General features: G+C 45.8%; 5 protein-coding genes across 5 annotated transcripts; 3 read left to right on the top strand and 2 right to left on the bottom strand.

The window, feature by feature from the left end:
* The first annotated feature begins 915 nt into the window (after positions 1-915).
* LOC131287802 (uncharacterized) lies at positions 916-1,936 on the top strand. The gene has a single exon (XM_058316886.1). The coding sequence runs from the start codon at positions 1,099-1,101 to the stop codon at positions 1,669-1,671; it is 573 nt and encodes a 190-aa protein (XP_058172869.1). The 5' UTR covers positions 916-1,098; the 3' UTR covers positions 1,672-1,936.
* Positions 1,937-2,022: 86 nt separating this feature from the next.
* Positions 2,023-3,128, top strand: LOC131289193 (MAPK/MAK/MRK overlapping kinase-like). Its single transcript, XM_058318401.1, has 4 exons — positions 2,023-2,041; positions 2,115-2,319; positions 2,393-2,609; positions 2,670-3,128. The coding sequence occupies exons 1-4, from the start codon at positions 2,023-2,025 to the stop codon at positions 3,126-3,128; spliced, it is 900 nt and encodes a 299-aa protein (XP_058174384.1).
* Positions 3,129-3,762: 634 nt separating this feature from the next.
* Positions 3,763-7,757, bottom strand: LOC131290034 (uncharacterized). Its single transcript, XM_058319414.1, has 3 exons — positions 7,497-7,757; positions 4,264-7,417; positions 3,763-4,128 (listed from the first exon to the last, which is right to left on the bottom strand). The coding sequence occupies exons 1-3, from the start codon at positions 7,591-7,593 to the stop codon at positions 4,047-4,049; spliced, it is 3,333 nt and encodes a 1,110-aa protein (XP_058175397.1). The 5' UTR covers positions 7,594-7,757; the 3' UTR covers positions 3,763-4,046.
* Positions 7,758-8,408: 651 nt separating this feature from the next.
* Positions 8,409-9,408, top strand: LOC131287844 (nuclear receptor-binding factor 2-like). Its single transcript, XM_058316931.1, has 2 exons — positions 8,409-8,432; positions 8,502-9,408. Exons 1-2 carry the CDS (start codon positions 8,409-8,411, stop codon positions 9,201-9,203), a joined length of 726 nt encoding a protein of 241 aa, XP_058172914.1. The 3' UTR covers positions 9,204-9,408.
* Positions 9,409-9,727: 319 nt separating this feature from the next.
* Positions 9,728-15,750, bottom strand: LOC131287973 (delta-1-pyrroline-5-carboxylate synthase). Its single transcript, XM_058317068.1, has 6 exons — positions 15,664-15,750; positions 11,278-12,268; positions 10,960-11,201; positions 10,411-10,894; positions 10,059-10,340; positions 9,728-9,990 (listed from the first exon to the last, which is right to left on the bottom strand). Exons 1-6 carry the CDS (start codon positions 15,748-15,750, stop codon positions 9,728-9,730), a joined length of 2,349 nt encoding a protein of 782 aa, XP_058173051.1.
* Between the last annotated feature and the right edge of the window lie 7,324 nt (positions 15,751-23,074).

Genomic DNA, 23,074 nt, shown 5'->3' with positions numbered 1-23,074 from the left:
ACAGTCGGAACAACGAAAGCTAAAACACCAAGAACACTCGCACGGCACACAGCAAAGAACTTTGGCACGGCTGAAGAAAGCCAGGAAGTGGCACCACTTACCGTCAATCGGCGAAAGGAGTATTTTAAAGCACGGGACACTGTTGGCGGATCAGCAGGGGCAGCAAAAATGCAAACGTTTCAGGATGCCTTACGGATGCTGTACCAGCAATGCCTACTGTTGTGGTTTATGCATGCATGTTTTCAATGCAATGAAAAGATGAGAAAGTGGCCACTGTGACGGGTAATCACGGACGGCCTAGCCCAGCTGTAGAATGCGCAGTTGGGGTGATTGGAAACGGTGTTTGTTGGTACGATCTCTTTTTCACTGTAAATCATGCACTGATGCAGGCGAAGTGATTAAATCCAGCAACGAAACACAAGCAACGACTGAGGAAACGCATCTGACAGCTGTTGACAATTGAACAATGCTGAGAAATGTGTGGAAGTTTTCGAATCCCCAGAGGCGTTCTTTTGGAGAAAAAAATTAACACGTTTCAGTCTCATTTATATTTTTTTTAGAAGCAGGCGAAACACTGCCAACGACTACAAATTATAAAAACATTTTTTTAAATGCCGCTTTTGTATATCAAGGGTTAAAAAAAGTTGACAGCTCATTGACAGCTCGTTTATCTACTTTTAGACCAACGATCCTTTGAACTTTTGCATATCCTTTCCTAATTTTACTAGAAAGTAAAACGATCAATGATGGGATTGTGGAAATGGAGAGGTTTAATTTGATTTATTTTGTATATTTTAAAGTTTCTTTTCACTTATGAACCATTGAGCCTATTGAGCCAACGCATGGTTGGCCCGATCTTTACGATAAGCAAGAAGAAAAAGGAGTGAGCGAGATCAAGTAGCAGATCGACTTTACGCTGTCAAACAAGTTGAATGTTTACCTGCCGAACGGTACCGAATTTGTTTGTGATGCTTTGCCGGACGGATTGTTACCTGTTCTGTGTGTTCAAGTGATCGTATCCTGTGGTGATTAAAGGCCAGCGCAAATCATCTACCTCACAGCTGAAGAATTAGACGAAATAACTACCTCAAGCACACAATGAGTGAAGTTAAAACTTCCTCGAGGACCGCTACCAGCGTAACGTCAGAGAAGGAATTCGGCTCGTCCTCGGAGGAGGACGGTTATCTTTCTCCATACAACGGGTCAGAAGATGGAAGCGTTCCGTTCAATGCAGCAGACGACGGAAGCTTGATGGACGAATTGCCACCGTTTTCTGCCTTCACTCTGTCGCCATCGGCTCGATCACTATCGCCGATCGAATTGGAATCGTTTGAATCGTCGGCACACTCCACACCGCACGCCCGACGGGAGTACATAGGCTGCAGCACACCTGTTTACAACACGCCACCCGCCATGCCGCACCATGACGACACCAGGAATCCGAAGGAAGGGTTTATTTCGCTGGACGAAATACATGCTCGCATCGGTTTAACACCCCCGGATGTGAATGGGAGCCGCAGTCGCTTAAACTTGGAAACCATTTTCGAAGGCGTGTTTCTGGAGACGCCGCCGAAAAAAGAATTCCAATCGAAGGGGAATCTGTTACGCCGATCGATTAAAAATCGTGCGCTACAGTACGAAAAGTCTGAGGAAAAAGAGAACATTGCATGACAGCATTAGGCGTTCCGAACATTTCGAGTTTGGAATAATTTTAGTGTATACCTTTTTAAGGATTAGAGCAACGAATATGTACTAAAATTGCCATAGTATAAGGAAAGGTAGATAGACAGTTTTTTAAAGAGCAGTAAAACGTGACATTAAAATTTGGAGTTGAAATTCAGCGCATTCCAAAAATTAATTGCTGATCGATTAGTTAGACACGTTAGATGTTCTGAATAAATATCCAAGTGCACTGTGGAGTGCAAAAGCGGTTACAATTTAATCCAGACAGCGCTGTTGTGCTTTTGTAAAGTTTTATTCTGTAATTTTTATTTTAAACGGTTGTAGCTATTTGGAAAGAAAATGAGTTTTCATCTTAAAGGTAAGTGAATCTTGTTCAACAATTTTGTGAGCAAAATGCATTAAATATATTTTTTTTGTTTTTATTACCCAAGGATATAAAATAATTGCAAAGATTGGCAAAGGTACATTCTCAGATGTTTATCGGGTTAAAGACAGGCAAATTGGTATCCATTATGCGGCAAAACGGCTCAACGAAAAATGTGAAAGTTTAAACGATAGCCGGTTCTATGCTGAAGTTGACTTGATGAAAACGGTCCCATCTCATCCGAATATACTCAGTATATTAGGTCTTGTGCAGTAAGTTTGGAAGAAAAAGAGTTACACATTGTTGTCTTGATCTAATCATGGAGCGGTCATCTTTCATTTCCAGCGATAATGATTGCCTCACGTTTATAATGGATTTAATGGACATGAACTTGTTCGATTTAATCCATACCAGAAAGCGAGGTTTATCTGAAAGCCATGCTCGTAAAATTCTGATTCAAATTATTCGTGGACTGGAGCATCTCCATAGGAATGGATTGTTTCACCGGGACATAAAACCAGAGAATATATTGATAAAATTCGTGGATGGACCCCATAGAAAAGTAAGATTTGGTTCGAGTTTGCCAAACAAAGATGGTTAAAAACAAATGTGATATTTTTAGGAAATTGTACAGCTGGGCGATTTTGGATTGGTAGCTCGCATTACTGATCCGCTACCGTTGCAGCCGTACATCTCGACACGTTGGTATCGGGCACCGGAATGTATGCTAACGATGGGCTACTATGGTCCCAAAATAGACGTCTGGGCTGTGGGTTGCTGTTTCTACGAAATGGTAACCCGCGAGGCTCTGTTTCCCGGGGAAGACGAACGGCATATGCTCGATTTGATTCACGAAGTGCTCGGAACGCCATCGCAAAGCTTGTTGGCAAAGTTTAGGATGAAACGCGAAAGTTTTCACTTTGAACGACGACAACCGAAAGATTTTCGGTCACTTGTTCCGCTGCTCAGCGTAGGAGGAGTTGATGTGTTGAAAAAAACGATAGTTTACCTTCCAGAGCAGAGGATATCTACGAGGAAACTATTGGAGCACATTTATTTTGAAGATTTTGTGTACGTTTGAAGCGATGGGGTTTTGTAATCATAATTTCTCGTAACACACTTTCTGTTGCATTTTAGGACACGAAAGCCATCATCGTCATTTTCCTGCAGCCAATCTTTATATGAAAGGATTCCCCAAAACCGGCCGGCGGTTCCCCGCAACGCGAACAGGGTAATGAAGCGAAATGTGCCCTCTGGTGACGCTTCCGTGTGGAGTGGGGAAAGCCAACTTACTTTTTATTATATGAATCTAGAAGATCAAGATAAAAGGAATAGAGTCATGAAACGCACAGATCGTGGAAAACCCCAATGACGATGACCGTAAATGAAACGTATTGAAAATTAAAAGTAATAATGCTCTTGCCAGGTGGTGAAAAAAGACTTATGTTTTGTAATAATCAGTATATTCTTTATTGGCGTAACGACCTTGTTGTTGGTCATGCCTGTCCCCACCCCGTATGGGGTTACGAGACTTTTTACCCTCGAGATATTCCGTCCTCTCGTACAGGGGAGGGTCCGGGTCTCGGTTGGGATTTGGAACCCACGCCGTCGAGGTCGCCGGGCCGTTTTTCTAACCGGCGCTACCGCTCGGCTGTCGCGGACCCCCAAATCAGTATTTTACATACTGTATTAAACAGTATTTTCAATTGAAACTAATTTAACTCAAACTATTAGTTCCGGCGGTAACTTATGAATCTGTGATGACTCATGACTCTATTATCAGGTACATCGTGTTGTAATGTGACTCATCTTTTGTGCCTTTCGCTATTCTGTTCAAAGCAATTCCTCAAAGTGTTCTTTTGCAAAGCTTTCCGGACGTTGTTCAGTTCCGAGATTGTTCGTCTATCGCGAATTTTAAGTACACTTTAGTCTTTTTTTACTTTCTGCATCTCTTGCATCGACGGTTTCTGTGCTTCGATTTTCTTCTCGGTAAATTACGTTAGGACGTTACCATCAACTGTTCCAGGTCATCCCGGTTGTAGAGCTTAATCTTGAGGAAGCCCGGATTTAATTCGCTATACCTGCAACAATGAAAAAAAAATTAGGTTATCAATTTTTTTTTCAAAATATACAAATGAACGCAGCGCAGTGAAATTGATAACCCTTATCGATCACGACTTTATCTGCTGGGGAGGGGGGTTTCAACCAATATTTACCTTATATTCTTAACTCTCAGCATCGCCTTCACACGCTGCTTGATAATGGGTTTACCATCGGCCGAATGTAGGCCACGTCCAGTAATGATGTACAGCGTCTTGAAGCGTTGTTGTGACTTGAGCAGCTTAGAGGCATGTTCGGCAAGGAACATTTCCAAACAGCTGAGTGCTTCCTGCGAGTGAAGATAGTGCAGATCGAGCACGTCCTCGTTGTTTAACTTCAGCTTGTGCACCTCCATGATGCAGTTCGATGCTCTGGTGTTGTACATGTCGATCTTGGTCTTGTGTAACCGCGCAATCTGCGAGTAATAGTCGGCCAGTCCGGGCACATTCCGCTGTATTGCGGCGCGTGCCTTTTCGTGACACTCGTTCTTGAGGTCCAGATGATGCTGCGCCAAATTTCGACACTCTTCGGCGGTGATGAGATGGAAATTGATCGCCTCTTCCCCGGAAAGGCTCGGTGAACTGGGCGAAGGAGTCGCGTACGAGGGCGTGCTGAAGAGATCCACTAGCTTCTGTTTCTCCGATTCGGCACGTTGCTTGAGCAGTTCCTCTTTCTCCTGCATCTGCCGGAGTACCGTGTCGGGGATGGAGGCGTTAAGGACCTGCACCGTTTCGTCGAACCGGTTGTTATGGGCCGCAAGGATTTGTAGTAAATCGGCACTGTTCACCTGCGGGAACATTTGCTGCAGCTTCTGTTGGGACATTTGTTGCGCCATATCCTGCGACATGGACCTTTGCCACGTTTCGTTCGTTTCTTTTTGGTACGCAGCGAGCGCCTCCTCCATTTCGATGATGTCCTTAAGGTTCGGAATGCCCGAGGGGTCCTGCGGTTTGAAAAGGGCGGGATACTTTTGTTCCGTGTCCATGAGTCGTGCCATCCGGGCGTCTTCTCGCATGTTGAATAGCTTCTCCTCCTCGCTGTAACTGTACATCGAGTCCAGGAAGAGCAGATACAGCTGTTCAGCCATTTCGGTGGCCATGAAAACACGGGTACGTTCCGCCAGAATGTTCTCGAGTTCGAGTGATTTGGGGCAGTGTTTGTCTTTAAAAATTGAATGCAACTGCTGCACAAGTTCCACACCGAGCCGCAGTTCTACTACCTCATTATCGGCGACCTTATCGCTTGCCGTTTCGGTTTCCACGTCCAGCAGTTCATCCTCGATCTGCTTGGCAGTGACAATGCCTCGAGCGAGGCGGATTTTCTGAACATGTTCGGAAAAATGCTCATTCCCCAGTGTGACGCGGCCCTCAATTTCCTTCTTGGCTGCATTCGTGCTTTCCCGCTGTGCTTGACCTCGGCGTATTGTTTCCCGGGGAGATTGCGTCGAACTGGGGGTGGAGCAGGACAGAACGTCCATTTCGTTTCCGTCCACTTCCGGAACGGGATAAGGCACTGAATTGTTGACCACTGTTGTGGACGCGCCAGCAGTTTCGTGGCAATTGCACTCCAATACACTCCAACCCCCGTCACCAGCAACCCCTGCCCCATCTTCTTGCTTTTCCCACGAGCTGATGCTTTCAAAATTCTCAAGCTTTTGCTCTTCAAGCAGCAAATTGGCCACCCAATCGCCATCGCCGCTGCACTTTTCAAACAAATCCCATAGATACGAATCCGGGACCTTCGGGTAGAGGTTGCATATTTCCGCAAAGCTGGCATTCTCATTCGAACACCCTCGCCGATGTTTGATCATTGCGATCGGTGCTTTGTCTGTCTTTTTTGTGTGCTGTTTCAACTTTCCTGTTCCTTTTGGCGCCATTGAGGTGGGCGTTTCCTTTTGAGCCGGCTCTTGATAGTTCAAACCCTGCGTATGCTTGACGCTGGAAAGTAGAAATTCTGCTATCGGCTCATGGTTCGGGTTCACTGGAGTACGCTGTGGACGTGCTTCTCCCATCGACACATTACTGTTGCTCGTTTCCGCAACCGACCCTGCCGGTTGACCCCAGAACTGATTGCTTTCGGTATCGTACGGTTTCCAGTTGGTATCGGCTTTACGCCAATCTTCGGTGAAATCCCAGGAAAAATCATCCTCCTGATTGAACCCACCGACAGCATTCGCTTCATCGCCTTCGTCCATAGGCGTTTCGCGTCGAGGTGAAAAATATGCGCTGGCCGTCGAACCTTTCAAACCCTCGCGGGGAGGTTTTGGCGGCGGAATGCTGGCCAGGTTCATGGTGGGCTCATTTAGTCTTCCCGCTTGCTTGTCATTTTTGCCTTGTCGCATCGCGTCCTCCCACTGATCCACCCAGTTAACCGGTAGCGTGGACGTATTGGGACCGGATGGTTGGGAAACATTGCCCTCCGAGGGCATAAAGAGGTCTTGCGGAAGAATGGGATAATGGCGCATCTTTGGAGGAATGTATAATGCGTCTTCGAGTTTGCACAATCGGTACAGTTCTTTGACGTCAGCTAGTTTCTCGTAGTTTTGAAGCATACTCTTAATCTTCGGTTCCGGGACGCCGTGGGTGTTTCTCATTGCAAGGCTACGGCTATTGTTTCTCCAATGTGTTACTGGTTCCAGTATTTCCAGATGATAGCCATGATCAGCGGCAATCTGCACATAGTGAGACATCTCCCACAACCGTATGTGAGTGTTGTCCACCACGATCGGGCTCCAACCGTCGCGTGCTTTTGCCAGCACTCTGCTCTGGTTAAAGCGATGCGCAGCGTCGAGTGCATCAGGTTGGAATTTGTACTGCCCATTCACCATGAAGTAATCGTCTGCGCTGAAAATGTGATTACGATAATCTCCTTCCGAAGTGTGGTCGATAAGGGTGCGTGCCAGATGCGACTTTCCGCTGCCGGGAGCCCCTCGCATAAGTACCATCACACGATAACCGTTGCCCACCATATCGAGTGTGTTTTGATAGTTCGGCGGCAGGTTCTGAGGCTGATGTTTCCTGGCCACCTGCTGCTTGGGCTGCTGGAATTGAATGGGAAAATTTCCCTTCTGCAGAAAGGAAGCAAAACTTGCAACCTTTTCTTTCGGTTGGTTTTCTTTTGCATAGGTCGTCTTTCTTGTAGCACCAGTGGAAGGATCAGGCCCATTGGACCGATTGTAGGTGGGCTCAGACTTTTCTCTGCTTTCATGCTGCACCTCAGGTTGCTTGAATTGCTCTTCGTCCTTCAAAAGCGCTTCGATGCAGGCGTCAACTGAAAATTAAATATTTAACGCGTATTAAGAGTTGACCTTGACAGCGCCTCTTAACCTTAACCATCCACCAGCACATACGATCATTAAATTTCTCGATCGTGGCTATGATGCGTTGTTGATCGATGTAATCGCCAAACAGCTCCGTGAGCTGTGCTAAAATTTCGTCACGGCACATTGTTACGTCGCTATCGCACACGATCCTAACGCACTAAAAGGCAGCTTTGCTGTATGGCTATTAAGAACTTTTACATTAAAACCTAACTACCGATCGTCTTAGGGTAGAGAGTTAAGCGAACACTTCAACGATAACGCTACACGAAATAATCCATATCACGGAAACTGTTCTTCATGGTCAAAAAACGCGCAATTGCTAGCTGTAGATGACGAAAACAAACTGCTTCGTGATGTGGATGCTGTCAAACGAAGAAGCAACACTAGGCCACGGTTGTTTCAAGTGTAAACTTTAAGGTGAGGTTAGCTGTCTCTTCTTCGTTCCTGAAGAATTCTCCAAATTTCCGTAACCTCACCATTTGATGAAATTTTAAAAATCCCAAATCGCGTCTAGCAACATCTCGTGATGACTTCATTTGTGATACGTTGCAATGTGACGAAATAAATCTGATAACCGGTTTTAGGTTAGTTTGATTATTTTTGGCAGCACTGGTATCAGCTGTTTTCTGTAAACAAGAGTGAGGCTGAGCAGGTAGCATCATTTAGTGTTGTTTAGCGAAATCATTGAAATTGGAAGTAAAATACCTGTGCCTAAAATGAATTTTATTATCCGCAACACTACCTGGTTATAAAATGTTAAAAATGTTAGTTAAACATAAAACTAATTGGAACGGCAAACATAAATAAACTTGCTGATACCATTTTATTTGACCTCCTCCTGAAAGATCTTGGGCTGGAACAAAGCAATTTTGCGTTGTTTTGACGGTTGTTTGTCGTCGGGAACGGGAAATATATATTGTTTACGATACTGTTTGTTCGATGGAGAATTCGCACCTAAATAAGGTAAGTAGATGAAGTTATTGATGCTTTAGTGGTAGCCTACAATTGATACGGGATGTTAATTACTTTAAGGCTCATATGTATGGCAGAAGGGCCGAGCATTATGCAAAGAATCGGCGATACGACGAATCTATAGAGTGCCACAAAAAGGCAGTGTTTCATTTCGATGAAACGTTAAAGATCAAAACTTCCGCCGTGGTGCTGGAGTCTTTGCAGCTCCAACGAAAGTACCACCAGAAGCAAATCGACAGCTTACAGATGAAGAAACTGCAGTACGAGCGCTACATGCGAGCCCTCGAATATCAACGGCGTAAGAATCCCGAATTTCTGGCGCAGCAGATCGAAAAGATGGACAAGTATAACGAACTACAGGTGGCGATTTACCACAATCTCGACGATACCGATGGGCTACTGGAATCGCTGGGTAAAAGCATCGCCGGACCCACCAATCATCCGACGGGAAGTGGCGACGGTACGAAGGTTGTTGGTGAGCTCGTGACGTTGAATCATTCGCTGCACATATTGATACAGAAAATGTCACAAAACATCGACGAATATGCTACGGAAAATGAGGAACTCCGAGAAAAGCTACGTTTCTATGAACGGGAGAAGGAAACCGATGGATTGGCGGGAAAAGAGGGTGACTCTTCGAGTGTAGTGCATAAAGGGCTTGGTGCCCAGAAGAATGACGGGGGCTTGAGACACGACAATCTCTCCACGCTGGCCCCATTGGAGATGCCCGTGTTCGATTTGTCCGAATTTGACAATCACTGAAGTGAAGGATTTGTGTGGTACTATGTGATAAGACTACTCATAGGTAATATTTACTTTAAAACTGTTTAAGTTGATAATCGCGTGGAACGAGGGCAAGTATAGATAATCCCATGTGGGTGATCAAGCAAAGTGTTTTCTGTACGTGCTTAAGTGTTATTGTGTTGAAGCAAATAAAATTTGGAAACATAATGTGGAACATGCGTAATAACCATAATAATTTAAAAAAACATGTTATAGTTCTTTTATGTATTGCGCTGAACTCGCTGCAGAAACTTTACCATTGCATCAACCCATAGTGATTGATTTCAATTTGTTTTCGGATTAACATTTACCGTAATGTCCCGTTTGATACAAGTATTTGTAAATTAACTATTTTATTTTATATATTCTACACTATTTCTCTTCAAAGGGTTTTTAACAACAATATGAGACTCTCACTCACGTTATACAGCAGAAAAAAAAATCGGAAGAAAGGAAGAATGCTGACCATGTTTTTTAAAAAATGCAGTGATGGGTTTTCCCTCCTATTCATTCGTCGGTAAAGCCTGATGAAGCCATTTGCGCGTACCATCGGTAAATTCTGACGCCGCATGGTCCACACCACTTAGGATCCATTTCGTCGTCAGCAGCCCTTCAACGCCGACCGGACCGCGTGCATGTATTCTGGCGGTGGAAATGCCCACTTCTGCCCCGAGACCGAATCGGAAACCGTCAGCAAAACGGCTACTGGCATTGTGGAACACGCAGGCACTGTCGACATTGTTTTGGAAGTACTGCGCCGAGGAAGCTAAAAGAGAAAAGCAAATGTAAATTGTTACGGCTGGGACGCCACAGAACTCCACCATTGCTACTTACAATTTTCCGTTACAATCACATCCGTATGGCCACTGCCGTATGTATGCACATGGTCGATGGCCTCCTCGAGATTCTTCACTACCTCTATGCTACATTCGAGGGCCCCATATTCGAATTTCAATGACTTGGCTTGCGGTGGTCCAAAAGTGAGCATTTGGTTCAGCTTTGGACCAGAGTTTATCTTCACCCCTTCACGTTTGAGCATATTGCAAACGTCCGTGAAGAAGGCACTGTTTTGTAAAAGGTCCTCGTGAATTAGAAGTGTTTCCATTGCGTTGCAGGCTATAAAAGGAGGAATTTAAAGGATCGTTAAAAATGGTTCCCTAATCAGAATTGTTTTTAGAGCTCTTACCAGCCGGGTAGTCACACTTGGAGTCGCGAATAATCTTCAGGGCCTTTTCCAGGTCCGCCTCCCGGTCGACGTACACATGGCAGATACCTTCGGCGTGTCCCATCACCGGAATGTGCTGCGCTTTCTCCTGTATACTGCGAACAAGCTCACTGGATCCGCGCGGAATGATAAGATCGATATGTTCATCCATCGAGAGCAGATCGCTGATTTCTTCACGCGTCGATACCAACGAGACGGCACTCGCTGCACCCGTTGAGGCCAGCGACTCCTTAACCAGTTCCATCAGCGCACGATTGCTATGGGCTGCTTCCTTGCCACCCTTCAAAAGAAGTCCGTTACCGGAAGCGATGGCGAGGGCTGCTACTTGTGGCAATGAGTCTGGCCGGGACTCGAAGATGACTAGCAACACTCCGATCGGGACAGTGACTTGCTTCAGCTCTAGGTTGTCAGCCAACCTTGTGCGTTTAATCACACGGCCAACGTTCTATTGATGGTAATAAAAATAGGTTAATAATAAGCAATTGGGTGGATTAAGAATGCAGTAAATACCCTGTGGCTATCATCGGCGATCTGCTTCAGTCCAGTAGCGAGGCTTTCCAACTTGGACGGATTGAGTGAGAGTCGTGAGAGAAGCGGTTTCGCGAGACCAGATTTTTTCGCTTCTTCCAAATCTTTGGCGTTGGCTTCAAGGATTTGTGTTTGGCGCGAAATGAGCAGATCGGCCAGCTTGTTGACGGCTTGGGCGCGTTCATCTGGCGTCAAGTTCTGTAGAATTCGACTCCCATTGCGAGCTGCAACAGAAAAATAAACACATTAAATAAGTTGAGATAAGTTTAGAATAATTTTGTTGTATCTTATCGATCGCACCATTTTCGGCAATCTGCTCGATTGGGGTCGCCTTTTCGGCGGTAGATTCCGTGAAGAATGTGCCCACTTTACGCCCTGTAAGGATGCTCTTGATCGCTTTGTCCTGCGTTCCGTTGCAGATCACTACGCTGACTCCTCGATCCAGGGCCCACGTGGCGGCCATCACTTTCGCATTCATACCGCCGGTGCCGACTTTGGATTTTTCGCCGAACTTGATCAGATCCTTATCGCTGGCCGTGTACGTGTGCATCAGCCGTGCTCCGTCCTCCCATGGGGGCTTGTTGTAGATACCGTCGACGTCCGACATGAGGATCAGCAGGTCGGCATGGATTTCCGCCGCCAGTAGGGCCGCCAAACTGTCGTTGTCCTTGATGCGAATGCCTCGTTTTTTGCCGGTGGCCGATACCTCCTGGTCGACGATGAACATTGGTGGCACGACGGCATCGTTCGTGTTGATGATGGGCACAATGTTTAGGCTGATCAGCTCCGTGAGTGTGCTGAAGAGATTCTTGCGCGTTTCCTCGTTGTAAAAATCCGGTTCGGTGACCAGGACCTGCGCAATCTTGATACCATATTGGGCGAACATTGCATCGTACAGGGACATCAATCCGGACTGGCCGACAGCAGCGGCAGCCCTCGGTTCCAGCATGGTACCGGCGTCCTGACGTGTGTGATCCGTTGGGGAAAGAGTTTCGCGCATCGATAGCGACATCAGCAGCTCCTGAGTTAGTTTTTGCTTGCCGAAAGCAACGGCCCCACTCGTGACCATGATGCATTCGCGGCCTTCCACGTGATACTCGGCCACTTGCTCGACGATCGATGCTAGTCGACCGAGGGCAAGACCATGCTCGTCCTCGCGCGTAATAACCGCACTTCCAAGCTTCACCACGAGTCGACGGGCGTACTTGAGCTCACTACGCTCACCAAAAGTGGCCTGTTTCCGTTCGTGCAGTCCGTGAAGAGTGCGGTTTACGTTCTTTGCTTTGTTGGTCTACGAAAACAATAGAGGACGATTAAAGTTCTTGCTTTACTACTATTCCTTCTTACAGTTTGTTAGAACACAGCTTGATAAAGTTCTCAGTCGAAAGTTCAGTCGAAAATCGTGCCGTTACCTTTCTTGAACGTTGAACTTACAAATTTATTATAATGTGTTGACGACTATACACAAGGTAAAAGATGCCTGTTCTGAATATTTAATAATAAGTACACATGAGAAACACCTTAATAACGGAAATCAACAAGTTTTTTTTCTAAGAAGACGGTGCAAACAAGGAATTGAGATGCTTCTTTTAAAATTCCGTCGTCGTAAAAAGGGTATTCCGTGATATAAAACCCTTAATGGGAGAAACGCAACATCGGAAAACAATCAAAACTTTTTTCATCACGCCGTTGAACATGCTCCAGGTTCCGGCGCATTTTTTGTTGTTTTCGATGCGTTGAGATTTCCTCGGACCTTTTTGTTTTTGCTTATCATTTCATGGAAGAAGTGAAAACTTTGCATTTTTGGGGCATTTGGCGACCATCGTTGGCGAACCATTTTCGATCATCCGGGACTGCTGGGGGATACTGAACTGAACGGATCGCACGAAGCAGGCCCCCTTAAACCCTTTTCTGTAACGGCACTGGTTTCCGGCAGAACTTTAAGATTTTTTGTTTTTGGTTTATCGTTGATTCTTGGAGGAGCAAATTGCGATGCTGGAATATTTTATGTAAAAGTATTAATCGGGCCAAGCAATTTCCATTATTTATTTTGATGGGAAACATTTTTCTCGCCCCGAAGCCAGATTGGTTTGTTTAGCGCAGGAGAAAGGATGTTTATCGGAAAACGATTTTTGAATCTACAATAAAAAGCTCGTTGTCCTTCTAAACGGACCCAGGCGAAACACGACGTCATCTTTTCTTTATCGGGGCCGCCTCGTTTTGCCATCTTTACTGCCATATAATCAGCTGATACGTTTAACCCTGAGGTTTAATTTTAATTGGAAAATTGACCATAATTTTTGTGATGGATCCCAAACAATCATACGCCAGGTTTTATATCATAAAAGTTAATTACTGCTTGATGTCGTCAAGAGCCATCGGCAATTGTATTTGATTTGCTGCGTGGCATATTTTATTCTCGGTGCATTTGCCTCCTTGCGTCGGTGAGAGTTTTCCACCCTGGATTAACGTTCGTAGCGTTCAATAACGTTTCGCTCACAAACCATTGCGGAAATGGTTTTTTTGCCCATTGTTTGATTTTCCCCCCTTCTGTCTTGTGCCGCACGGCACATTTTATTTTAGTCGGGGCGTTTTGTACCATCGGAGGTTGGATGAATTATAATTACATTTGAGTTCCGTCCCCGTAGTTACGTATGTGCACAATGGAATAGATTGATGCTTTATGTTTCATTGCAGAATGAGGGGGTAATTGAAATTTTATTTCATTTCCTCACAATATGCGGATCATTGCGTTTTGGTCGTCGATTGAGTGTATTTTTTTGCGTAAAAAAGGACGCAATAGTTTCGTTTCAAACAGTTGGAAAACCTTTTCAAAACGATAATAATATTTTTCTGTTGTTAATCCGAGTTTTTCGTTTGTATTTGAAGCGAAACATGCTGCACAATTTGTAACTATTTTACGAGGCAATATTTGTAGAAGACTTCTAGATCGGGCTGTAGATAATTTGATTAGATGTAAACAACTTTTCAATTTGTTAGTAGATGCCCTAGTTGGTAGTATTTACCGAACGCAAGGATTCTGCTCCAGAGCATCAAAACGACGTTAGAGCACGTAGAAGAACTTCTCGTCTGAAAACTTTCGAAATTAGATTGACCATGACTTAGGTTAATCTTGCCAACCGCCATTCAGGAAATCAAAGCTCGCTCGCTATCACCGTCCGGAACGAAGTCTGAAAAGTACGGAACGTGACCTCCTGTATGTGTGTGTGTGTTACGTGTACGAGTTCCCCTCATCTCAATCGGATCTGGCTTCCTGTTTTGAGCAGCAGGATCGTTTGTTTTGTAAGCGAACTTAAGGCTTCGGCCCTTGTACCCTTGTGCCGCTCGTGCCAATGTTTGGCGTTCCGACGGCAGTTGCCTATTTTGTAGCCGAGGTATCAGTCCGAGCCCGCTCCGGGCCCCAGCGGGATTACGATTCGTGAGGGCGGCCTTTGATGGGGCTGCTGATAAGACATCAATCGTTGCTGAGTTGTTTTCAATATAATTTCAAATCAAATAGATTTCCACATGCCGTGGCCCCCTTCCCTTCCTTTGCCAAGTGCTTCCGGCTTGGAAAAGGGTCAGAATCGGAGCCTCAACCGCTCGAGACGAACGCTTCCATTTCCAGCCAAACGAGTTTCTTGCGAACCCAACGAACTTGTGGCTCTTCCCGGGTCTTGGAAACCGTTCGGAGCTACAATGATTACGTCGAGATTACCATAGGGGACACAAAGCGGCTTACTCCTAGCAGCTGAGGAGAGAAGACTTTGGCTGGAGGCTGTTTCGATAATTAGCGGTGACTATTCGGATATCCGAGCACTACTGAGGCGCTTTGGATGTCCCGATGGCGACGACACTAATCAGTAAAGGTGGTGTGTTGTAATCCGTGTGCGATAATATCAATCACGCCACGACCCCCGCGGCAAGTGATATATCGCCAATCAACATTGATTAGCCGCCTCAGTTGCTGTTTCCGGCCGAGGCGCGGTTATTGTTTCGTGCAAATGTCACGCAACGGTTGACTTTCGCCGTAAAGTCACAATGTCAACACATCGTGCATTTCCTGCATTGTGCTTCCTTTTATTGGTGTATAATTGGAATTGATTGAATATTCCGTTTACTTCCCGCCAAGCGCCACAATGTGCCCCGTTTGTCCACCGGTCGTGTTCAATCGGTTCACGCGCACCCGAGGTTATCAGCGTGTTACGGTTTGTGGCAACATAGTGAAAACCCTGCGTTTACTCCGAATGGGGCAGTATTTCGAAGGGCATTTTATAAATCATTACAGCCTTGTCCGGTCCATTTCCAGAATTCGTCAACTTACTCAACGCCCTAAATCCTGTACCATCTGATGGAAGAGCTAAAAAGTATCAAATTTTAAATCTTCCAGAATCACTATGGAGTTTAATTTTGAACACAATGAAAATTTTCATTTTATTCGAACAGTGGAACTCAAAATGTTACCGGTTTGTTGAAAACGGCATTATTTATGTGACCACGATATTTTCATACGTGTGGTTTTGTTACTGAAAACTTTGATTTTCTTGCTTTTATCCTTTTCTATTGCAAAAAGCTGGTACGTACACTGAGCTAAAAGTCGTACAACTTCCCTATTACAACCTTCCCACACTCTGCTTGCGAGGATTAGATGTGTTTTTCCTTGCATGATGCACGAACTCTACTCACCTGCTGCATAAGGTACGCGCTTACACTGGGGTTGCCAACGATGGAAAAGTTACGCCTCGCCGACACAACGTTGCCATTGCGAAGCATCAACGGCAGAGCCGCTTCACTGTGCCGTAACGCACGAAGGAAACTCATCCTAGCGATCCGGTACGGTATCACCGTCAGGAGGTTTTAGTTAGGATCGGGGAAAAAGAAAACTAAAAACCCCGTCGCAGTCAGGTAGGCAACCTGTCCCGCCGAAAGGGCAGCTGAATGGTTCTCCGCTGGTGTAAAGTTTCGGTAACTTTAACTCCGATGTTTCTTTTTTCACAGATTTTTCCAAGCACTCTGGAACGATGGTTACGAGCAGGTGAGCGCGGGAGGGTGGGGGGGAACTGTCACAGCATTTTCACCAGCAAGTCGACGATCGCCAACGTCGAGTACACACGGACAGGACCACCGGAGAGGCGCGGGTGTTCTTCGCAACGGCGAGATTTGTAAAGTCCGGAATCCGACAGTGCGCGTCCACCCAATCGCTGGAACACAGTTCGACTGACCATCGGTCGGTCCGGTGACCGTTGAGGAAACTTTTTCCTGATTCCCCGCGAGGTGCGAGTTGGCCACCACGGGCACAGCAGCCCGCAGTTAGTTTACTTTTACAACTGGTTCACTGATAAGCCATCGACTGGGGCATCAGAGGCATCCCTTATCGCATCCCTTCCCGGACAGCCCTGACTCGCCGGACGCTGTCCAATCGAACGGTCTACCGCTTTCGTTTTTCGCCCTTTACTTCTCTTTCAGCGTGTTGTGGCTTTGTGTCTTACGCCGCCCGTCATCTCACACACGGCTAATCTTGGCAAAATCTTGTTTTACTTTGTCACACAGTGGTGGGCGCCTGTTTTCGAAAGGTCCAGCTGTACATGAACTTTGTACCTATGGCAAACTGCGGCGGTCGAAACAAGTTCAGGTAATGAAAAACCGAAAAAAACCACTCCTGATAAGTCAATGGCTATAAATAAGCCGAGCCGATGTCAGCTGGAAGCTAGAATACAACAACCGTTCTCGACCGGCGTTGCCTTCGCGTGCCGGTTGGAATCCTTGTCCGGGCATGACGCACGACCGTCACTGACGCATTGTTGGCCGCCGATGCCGAAGTTATCAGCTAAAGCAGCAAGGACCAGAGTTTTCAAATGGATGGTCGATCATCTTTAATCCGTTGCTGATTTGCGTACCCAAGCCAGAAGAGGAGCTTCCCGTTTATGGCCGGAACGTCGTCATGCGTCATAAGCGGCCGGTATGCGGCCGGTTCGCCATTGTTGTGCGCGCCTTCCTCAACAAAACCCTAACCACAACTGTGGGTTCCGGGGATTGATACGCGTGAGTCACGTGATGTGGTAATGATTATGGCGCATTACAGTCTTTGGGAGGCGTTGATAAGCCCTGGCATGGCCATTCTCTGGGGATTGTCGGATGATGGGGATTGTGCAGCAGCATCCATGAGTTGGTAAACGTTCGTTTGGACGTCGGTTTGATGACGGTATGCGTTAGTGCGTTTCAGAATATCAATCAGCTGTTTCTTTTGCTCCAAACGATGCAGCTTTGTTTTGCCGTGTCTCGTAGACTCTTAATATTCTTGCTTGTTTGCTAATTGTCTGCCTTTATTCCAGACATCATGGTTCATTAGTAACCTTTTAATTTCAATCCTTTTCAAAAACAAACGCCTCCGTATGCCCTGGCTTCCACGACTATGAGCGTCCAGTCGTCTCTATGTGAAACCTGATAGCGAACCATTTGGAGCGTGATTGATTCGGCCGCCCGAGAAGCTGATCGAGTTACCGCGAATATTTGGTTTTCGTCGATTCCAGAAAGGCCGGGGTCCTGTAGGTCGGATGATAAACAACCGCACCTAACCTGAAGACATCGATGCGCCGTTGTGGTGTGCGATGGTCGTTGAATGGCCGTTGATAACCGGAGCAATAAGGATTCATCCATCGAGCACATGGTTTCCTCGCCGAATGATTGAATCTTACCGCCTTCGTCGACCCGCTTCACCCGGCTATATTGATGTCAGCGATAACAGGTTATGTTTTTGTGGCTAAACTCGATTCAAATATCGGCAAAATAAAACCAACGAAAGATGACGAGGTCGGTGCGGTCGGTGCGGAAGTCCTGCCGCCGGGATGGAAGGTTATTCTATACCCCAATTTATTTCTCCGTTCCCAGTTTCGCCCGGGCAGCTCTGGGGGGGGATGATTGTTTTACTCCTTTTAACCGGCTAAAAAGTTCCCCAATCTTCCATCGAATAACAAGGATAGGATCGGATCGGGGCAAGGGGGGGAAAAACAAACGCTGACCGTAAGAAGTCAGCCCCACTAACGAGGACGATTATCGATTGGTCAACCTTTGAACTCTTTCCGGTGTCGCTTTCGCTTGCAGCAACGGGGCTTAGTTATACGGTTGCCTGGGCGTTTATCTTCGCTCCCTTCGTGTTCGGCCAACGTAAATACCGCTTTTCGCCGCACGTGGCCTGTGGATGAAGCCAAAGTTTTCCTTGTTTGTGTTTTCCCTAATTCCAATATCTTTCCACCGAACGCAACGAATCAATCGGGCCCAAAAGTTTACCATTTGGATATCGCGGTTAAGTGAATATCAATAGGAAAGTTCGTGATTTGCTTTCGATGGCGCTGCGAAAAGAACCCGGTTGCCTGAGGGGAGGGAGGGGGGGAGGTTAGGGTTAGGTCTTCAAAGGCTTAGCCGAAGCAGACCGGAAAGGTTGTTCTAGTTGTTGGACAAAAATTGCTATCACCATGCGGATCGTGTTCTTTTGGGTTGCTCTCGAGAGGGGGAGGGGGGGGGGGGGGGTGGAGTGTTTGAAATCATCCAACTTTTGGGTGAACTCGGACCGGGTCACCGTTTGCCATCCATCCATTGGTTTGATCTGTTCAAATGGACGGTAACATTGTTTTCTCCTATGTTTCGGATCTTTTTGCAAACATATTTTCCATGGGACCAGATTTACCTTTTCTATCGACACTTTGACCGCTTCGCTCGATACAGTCCGTTTCCGATCCGATTTGACGGGTTGACGATGCGAGAACCGAGGCAAACGATGTGGAAAGCAACTTTTCTGCGCACACTTTTCCGCTGGCACGTGGACTGGGTTTCTATTTATCTTGCATGTTGGCCGGATGGCAAAAATATTGATGTCCCCTCGCTGAACTCGTTGGACGCCGGTCGTAAAAGCGGGTTGTAACGCTTGCCCGTTCTGCTCTCGCTAGAACTCTAGCGACTGGGACGAATCTAATTAATTTTTAATTTTCCTTTCTAATTACATGGTAATTAAATCAGAAAAGACCGACCGTTTCCCATTGACTCGTGCGAATGTCGGGTTGAACGATGGGAGAAAAATAGAAATACGGATTGAGCAACGCAACGCGACTGAGCCCGACGACGGGGTTTGACGGGTATTAAGCTGGTCCTCGTTGCCGGGATTGGAAGAGCGTGTGCGGGAATTACAAAACCACGAAGAGAAAACCAAAACCAGCCAACACCAAGGACGACCTTCCGGTTGCCGAAGCCGGATTTGTGCGACATCATAATCGCCGCTTGAGTCACTAATGGATTTCGGAATCGTCCCCTTGCAAGACACGAAGCAGCATGTCAGCGTCTTTTTCCTTCAAACATCTTTTATTGCACCGATACAAGGACTAGGCGTTTCTTTTTCATTTTCCATCCGGTTCCACGGTTTTCTTTAATGCGTTTCCGCTGAGCTTTTTCATTTGCAATTTCAATTTGATTTACTTTCGGTTTCGTGCGTCGTTTTCTTGCGCTTCACCTTATTGGTTTGGATTGATCAAGTACAATTTATTATTTTGATTCATTTGAATGGTTTTGCCGCCTTCCGGACAAATGCTAATGTTAAAATTCGACCTATTTGCTTTCGGATTTAATGGCCTAACGGTGGAAGGGGAATGCATTTCCGAGACCGCACCGTTGGATTTTCCTTCAGGAAGGATCGTTTGGGTGTTACATTGAGTTCACGTAAGGGTTGCATTCGGCCGAAACAGAGGAATTTAGCGGTTAGCTTAACTGTTTCTGGGTTTTTAAAGTTTCAATTTGATTTATGTCGTACACATCTAGAACTGTGAGTAACGATGGATTGTTTGCTGATAAGTTGTGTTGGAGATGAAGTACAGTTGTCTTACTGCTCTCATCGCCTCGTACCTTCTTTTCCGTAAATATATATATATATATACTTTTGTTAAATGTTCAACAATGTTTTGCACTATCATTCTCCTCCATATATGTACATTGGCAAAATTTTTTTATTGGTTTCGCATTGTTTAATGCTTCTTGTTTTTTACGTCTTTTGACAATCGTTTGACTCCGTTTTACGTTACGGCAACGAGTAAGCACGACATGGAATTATGCTCTACAAAAGAAGTTTGTATTTCTCCGACGAAAAGCCCTTACCATAGCCTATAAAGAACTACACCTGCTTCTGTCGGGGTTTTAACTCGTCTATTGCGGTCTCGAATTCTGTTTCTACCCGGCAAGCTTTACAATTAACCCCGCTTTTACACTCGATGGTGCCGGGGTTTTCGTGTGTGGCCCACCTGTGTGCTGTGAGCTCGAGTAGTTTGTTGTGAAGCCGCCCGAACAGAACAGTCTCGGCGTCATAAAAGCGCCGGCAATGATGCCAGCTTGCCGAGGGCTCCTTTCTCTCTATTTGATTCTACGTTACATCCAATGTTTTTTGGTTTTTCTTTGCTACCACCTAGGTAGTGTGTTTGTTTACCCTTTTTCCCCGAACTGTACGCGGACTAATATACACAGATGCGCCAAGGGTCTGGTCACGAACCAGCCCGTAAGCGGACCGATATGAGGACGCTTTTTTCTCATTTCGGAACTACGGCACTACACAACAAGAAACAAAACGGAAAAGAACAAACACCTCTACAACGCATAAAACAAATTGCTAACAGGTACGTTATGAAATTCCTACATGCTGCTGCTGCTGTTGGCCCTTTTCGAGGGGTTTTCCCTTTCCTAAAACACAGCAACGGCAGCAGTAAATTGTAACACCATCATCCTATACTATACCTTACTTTACTCACCGCTTGCGCGAGTTTTTACTCTAGTTTATTTTTCTCCTAGGTTTCTATTCACTCCCGCGTCCAGGGTGTAGCATTTTTATATGTTACCTTAGCTACCTTTTTTTGCAGGGGTCACCTATATTCTCGCGGACCATTCTCGTTGACGAGCGTGCCGAACGTACAGTGGATTTTTCTACCGTTTCATTTTCCGATATCATACGTATCTATTGCACTGCAATGAATATCGATGTGGCATGCTTTTGTCACTCACTCTCACTGTCTCTCTGTCGCTATCGCTTTCCAAACATTTTTTCGTTTAAACTTTGTACAAAAATTTTACCCAATAACTCCACCCCCGTCCACCCGAGCGGAGGGAAATGGAAAATGGGCTTTGAAGTTGCTTGATATGCACCGCGTGTCCAACGGATTCTCTTTGGGCTCGTAAAAGAAGCGGTTGGAAGTTGTGTGCATATCCCGAAACGCACGCGGTTTGCCCGGGGGGCCGGTCACAGTGCCTGTACATTTATTGTGCCATTTTCCCCGTGCCGAGATTCAGAATTTGTTACCTAACTCGATTTCGCCTCACAGCGAGCGAAGGAGTGTTTTTCTCTCTTCAATCGGGATAACCGTTAACAGTCTATTATTATTATTTTATTTCTACCACCAACCCTAGTTGCATCTCGCTTTTCGAGGGTGGAAGGATTCCCTTCGGGGGGTCGTGAACGTGAAGAGCATCTATTTTCTTACGATAAAATGTAACTCTTCCTGTCACCCTAATATATGATGTTCTTGTGTCCATTTTACGATCCCGCCGGGGAGAAAGATATATAAGCCCTAAGGATTTAAAGTCGGATGAAAGAAAGATACGAATTGCACAGTTTTCTTCCTTCCGTGGAAAGACTTGAACTTTAACTATGAAGAATAAAACGCACGGTTTGGTTTGGAAAAAGTTGAATTTCAACGATGAAAAACAGAGTCAGTAGTTGTATGTGTAAAATAGGATTGAGCTTAACAGTAAGTACCGAAAATAGTTAGGAAAAATAATTCGTCAACGAAAAACTGAACTGTGGAACGAAGCGTCGATAGAGTACTGAACAATCGGTAGAGTTCATTACTGACATTGGGGTTTATTCCATATAACTTTGGAACACTGGAAAAAAGTGAAGGGATGGAAAGTTCACCTCGAAAGGATGCTGGAAAAGTCCTTCCGCTCAACGACATTGCAAAAGAGCTTTCAGTCATAGTTATGTTGTGTTGGAGGATCATCTTCGTTCCATACCCAAGTGTTCTCTATTTTAATGACGTAAGAAAATATATATTAATTAGGAAAGTGGTGGTGAGTTATGGGCATAACTAATATGTTTTTGTTTGTTAGTGAAAAGTTGGACGGGAAAACTGAGATGCTGGTAGTGATGGTAGTGACCAGAATAATTTCCTTCTACAAAACAACAGCCTTTTTCTTTACAACAAAGCTTTCAACAATTTCCCACATCTAGTCTATGGCTTATGTTTGGAAACGGAAGAATCATTTGCATGGCGTCGCAAGTCACCGGGTTTGAAGGAAATGCCAGTGAGACGCGGCTCGCATTCGTTCGGGCCACAAAATATCACAAATCATGCTTTCCGCGTGAAGGAAGATTATAATTTTTCATTCAACCATTTCCTCCGGGGCTTTTTCTAGCAAGGGAAGAGAAGGGGAGAGTCGGGATTGTATTTTGTCATGAACTTTTGTACCATCAGAATTCGTGTCGGGCTTTCGAAGAGGAAAAACTTTGGGGGAGGAAGGGTAGGAGAGATAGGCTTTTCCCGTGAAATTTGACATAGCTTAGGGGGTTGTTATTTTCCCATGCGCAAAAGTCTTGGCATTGTTCTGATTACACTTAAGTGGCTCCCGCTGCCACTCAGCGCCGTGTTTGAACTCGCCCGATCCCACCGGAAGGAGAGCTTGCCACTGTTTTTCCGGCATTTTCGCTTCCGTTTGGCCAGGGACGGGGAGGTGGGAGGTGGCTTTTGCGTGGAAAAAGAGTGGTTTGTGTTTTGCGAGGTTGTGTGGGTGTGTATGTGTGTGTGGCCGGGGGAGCACCGAAACGGTTTTCGCCGGTTTCCGGTGTGGTCCCCGTTTTCCCGACCTCTCTCGCGAGCTGGGAAAAGCGATGAAAACAGTTTTCTTATGTTTTGCGGCAACAGAGTATACACAATGCGGCGTGGCGATTGTCTTGTGTGGCAGCCGAGATTCTGTCGGTCTGCATTCATCGTGTCTTCTTTGGGGAGTTTATGCCACTGGCGGGGTTTCTTTTTTGCTGCTGTCCCGAGACGCCCTGACGACACAAGGACGA

The sequence above is a fragment of the Anopheles ziemanni genome, chromosome 3 (genome assembly GCF_943734765.1).
Source record: "Anopheles ziemanni chromosome 3, idAnoZiCoDA_A2_x.2, whole genome shotgun sequence".
Lineage (NCBI taxonomy): Eukaryota > Metazoa > Arthropoda > Insecta > Diptera > Culicidae > Anopheles > Anopheles ziemanni.
This window is presented reverse-complemented; position numbering and strand designations above follow the sequence as displayed.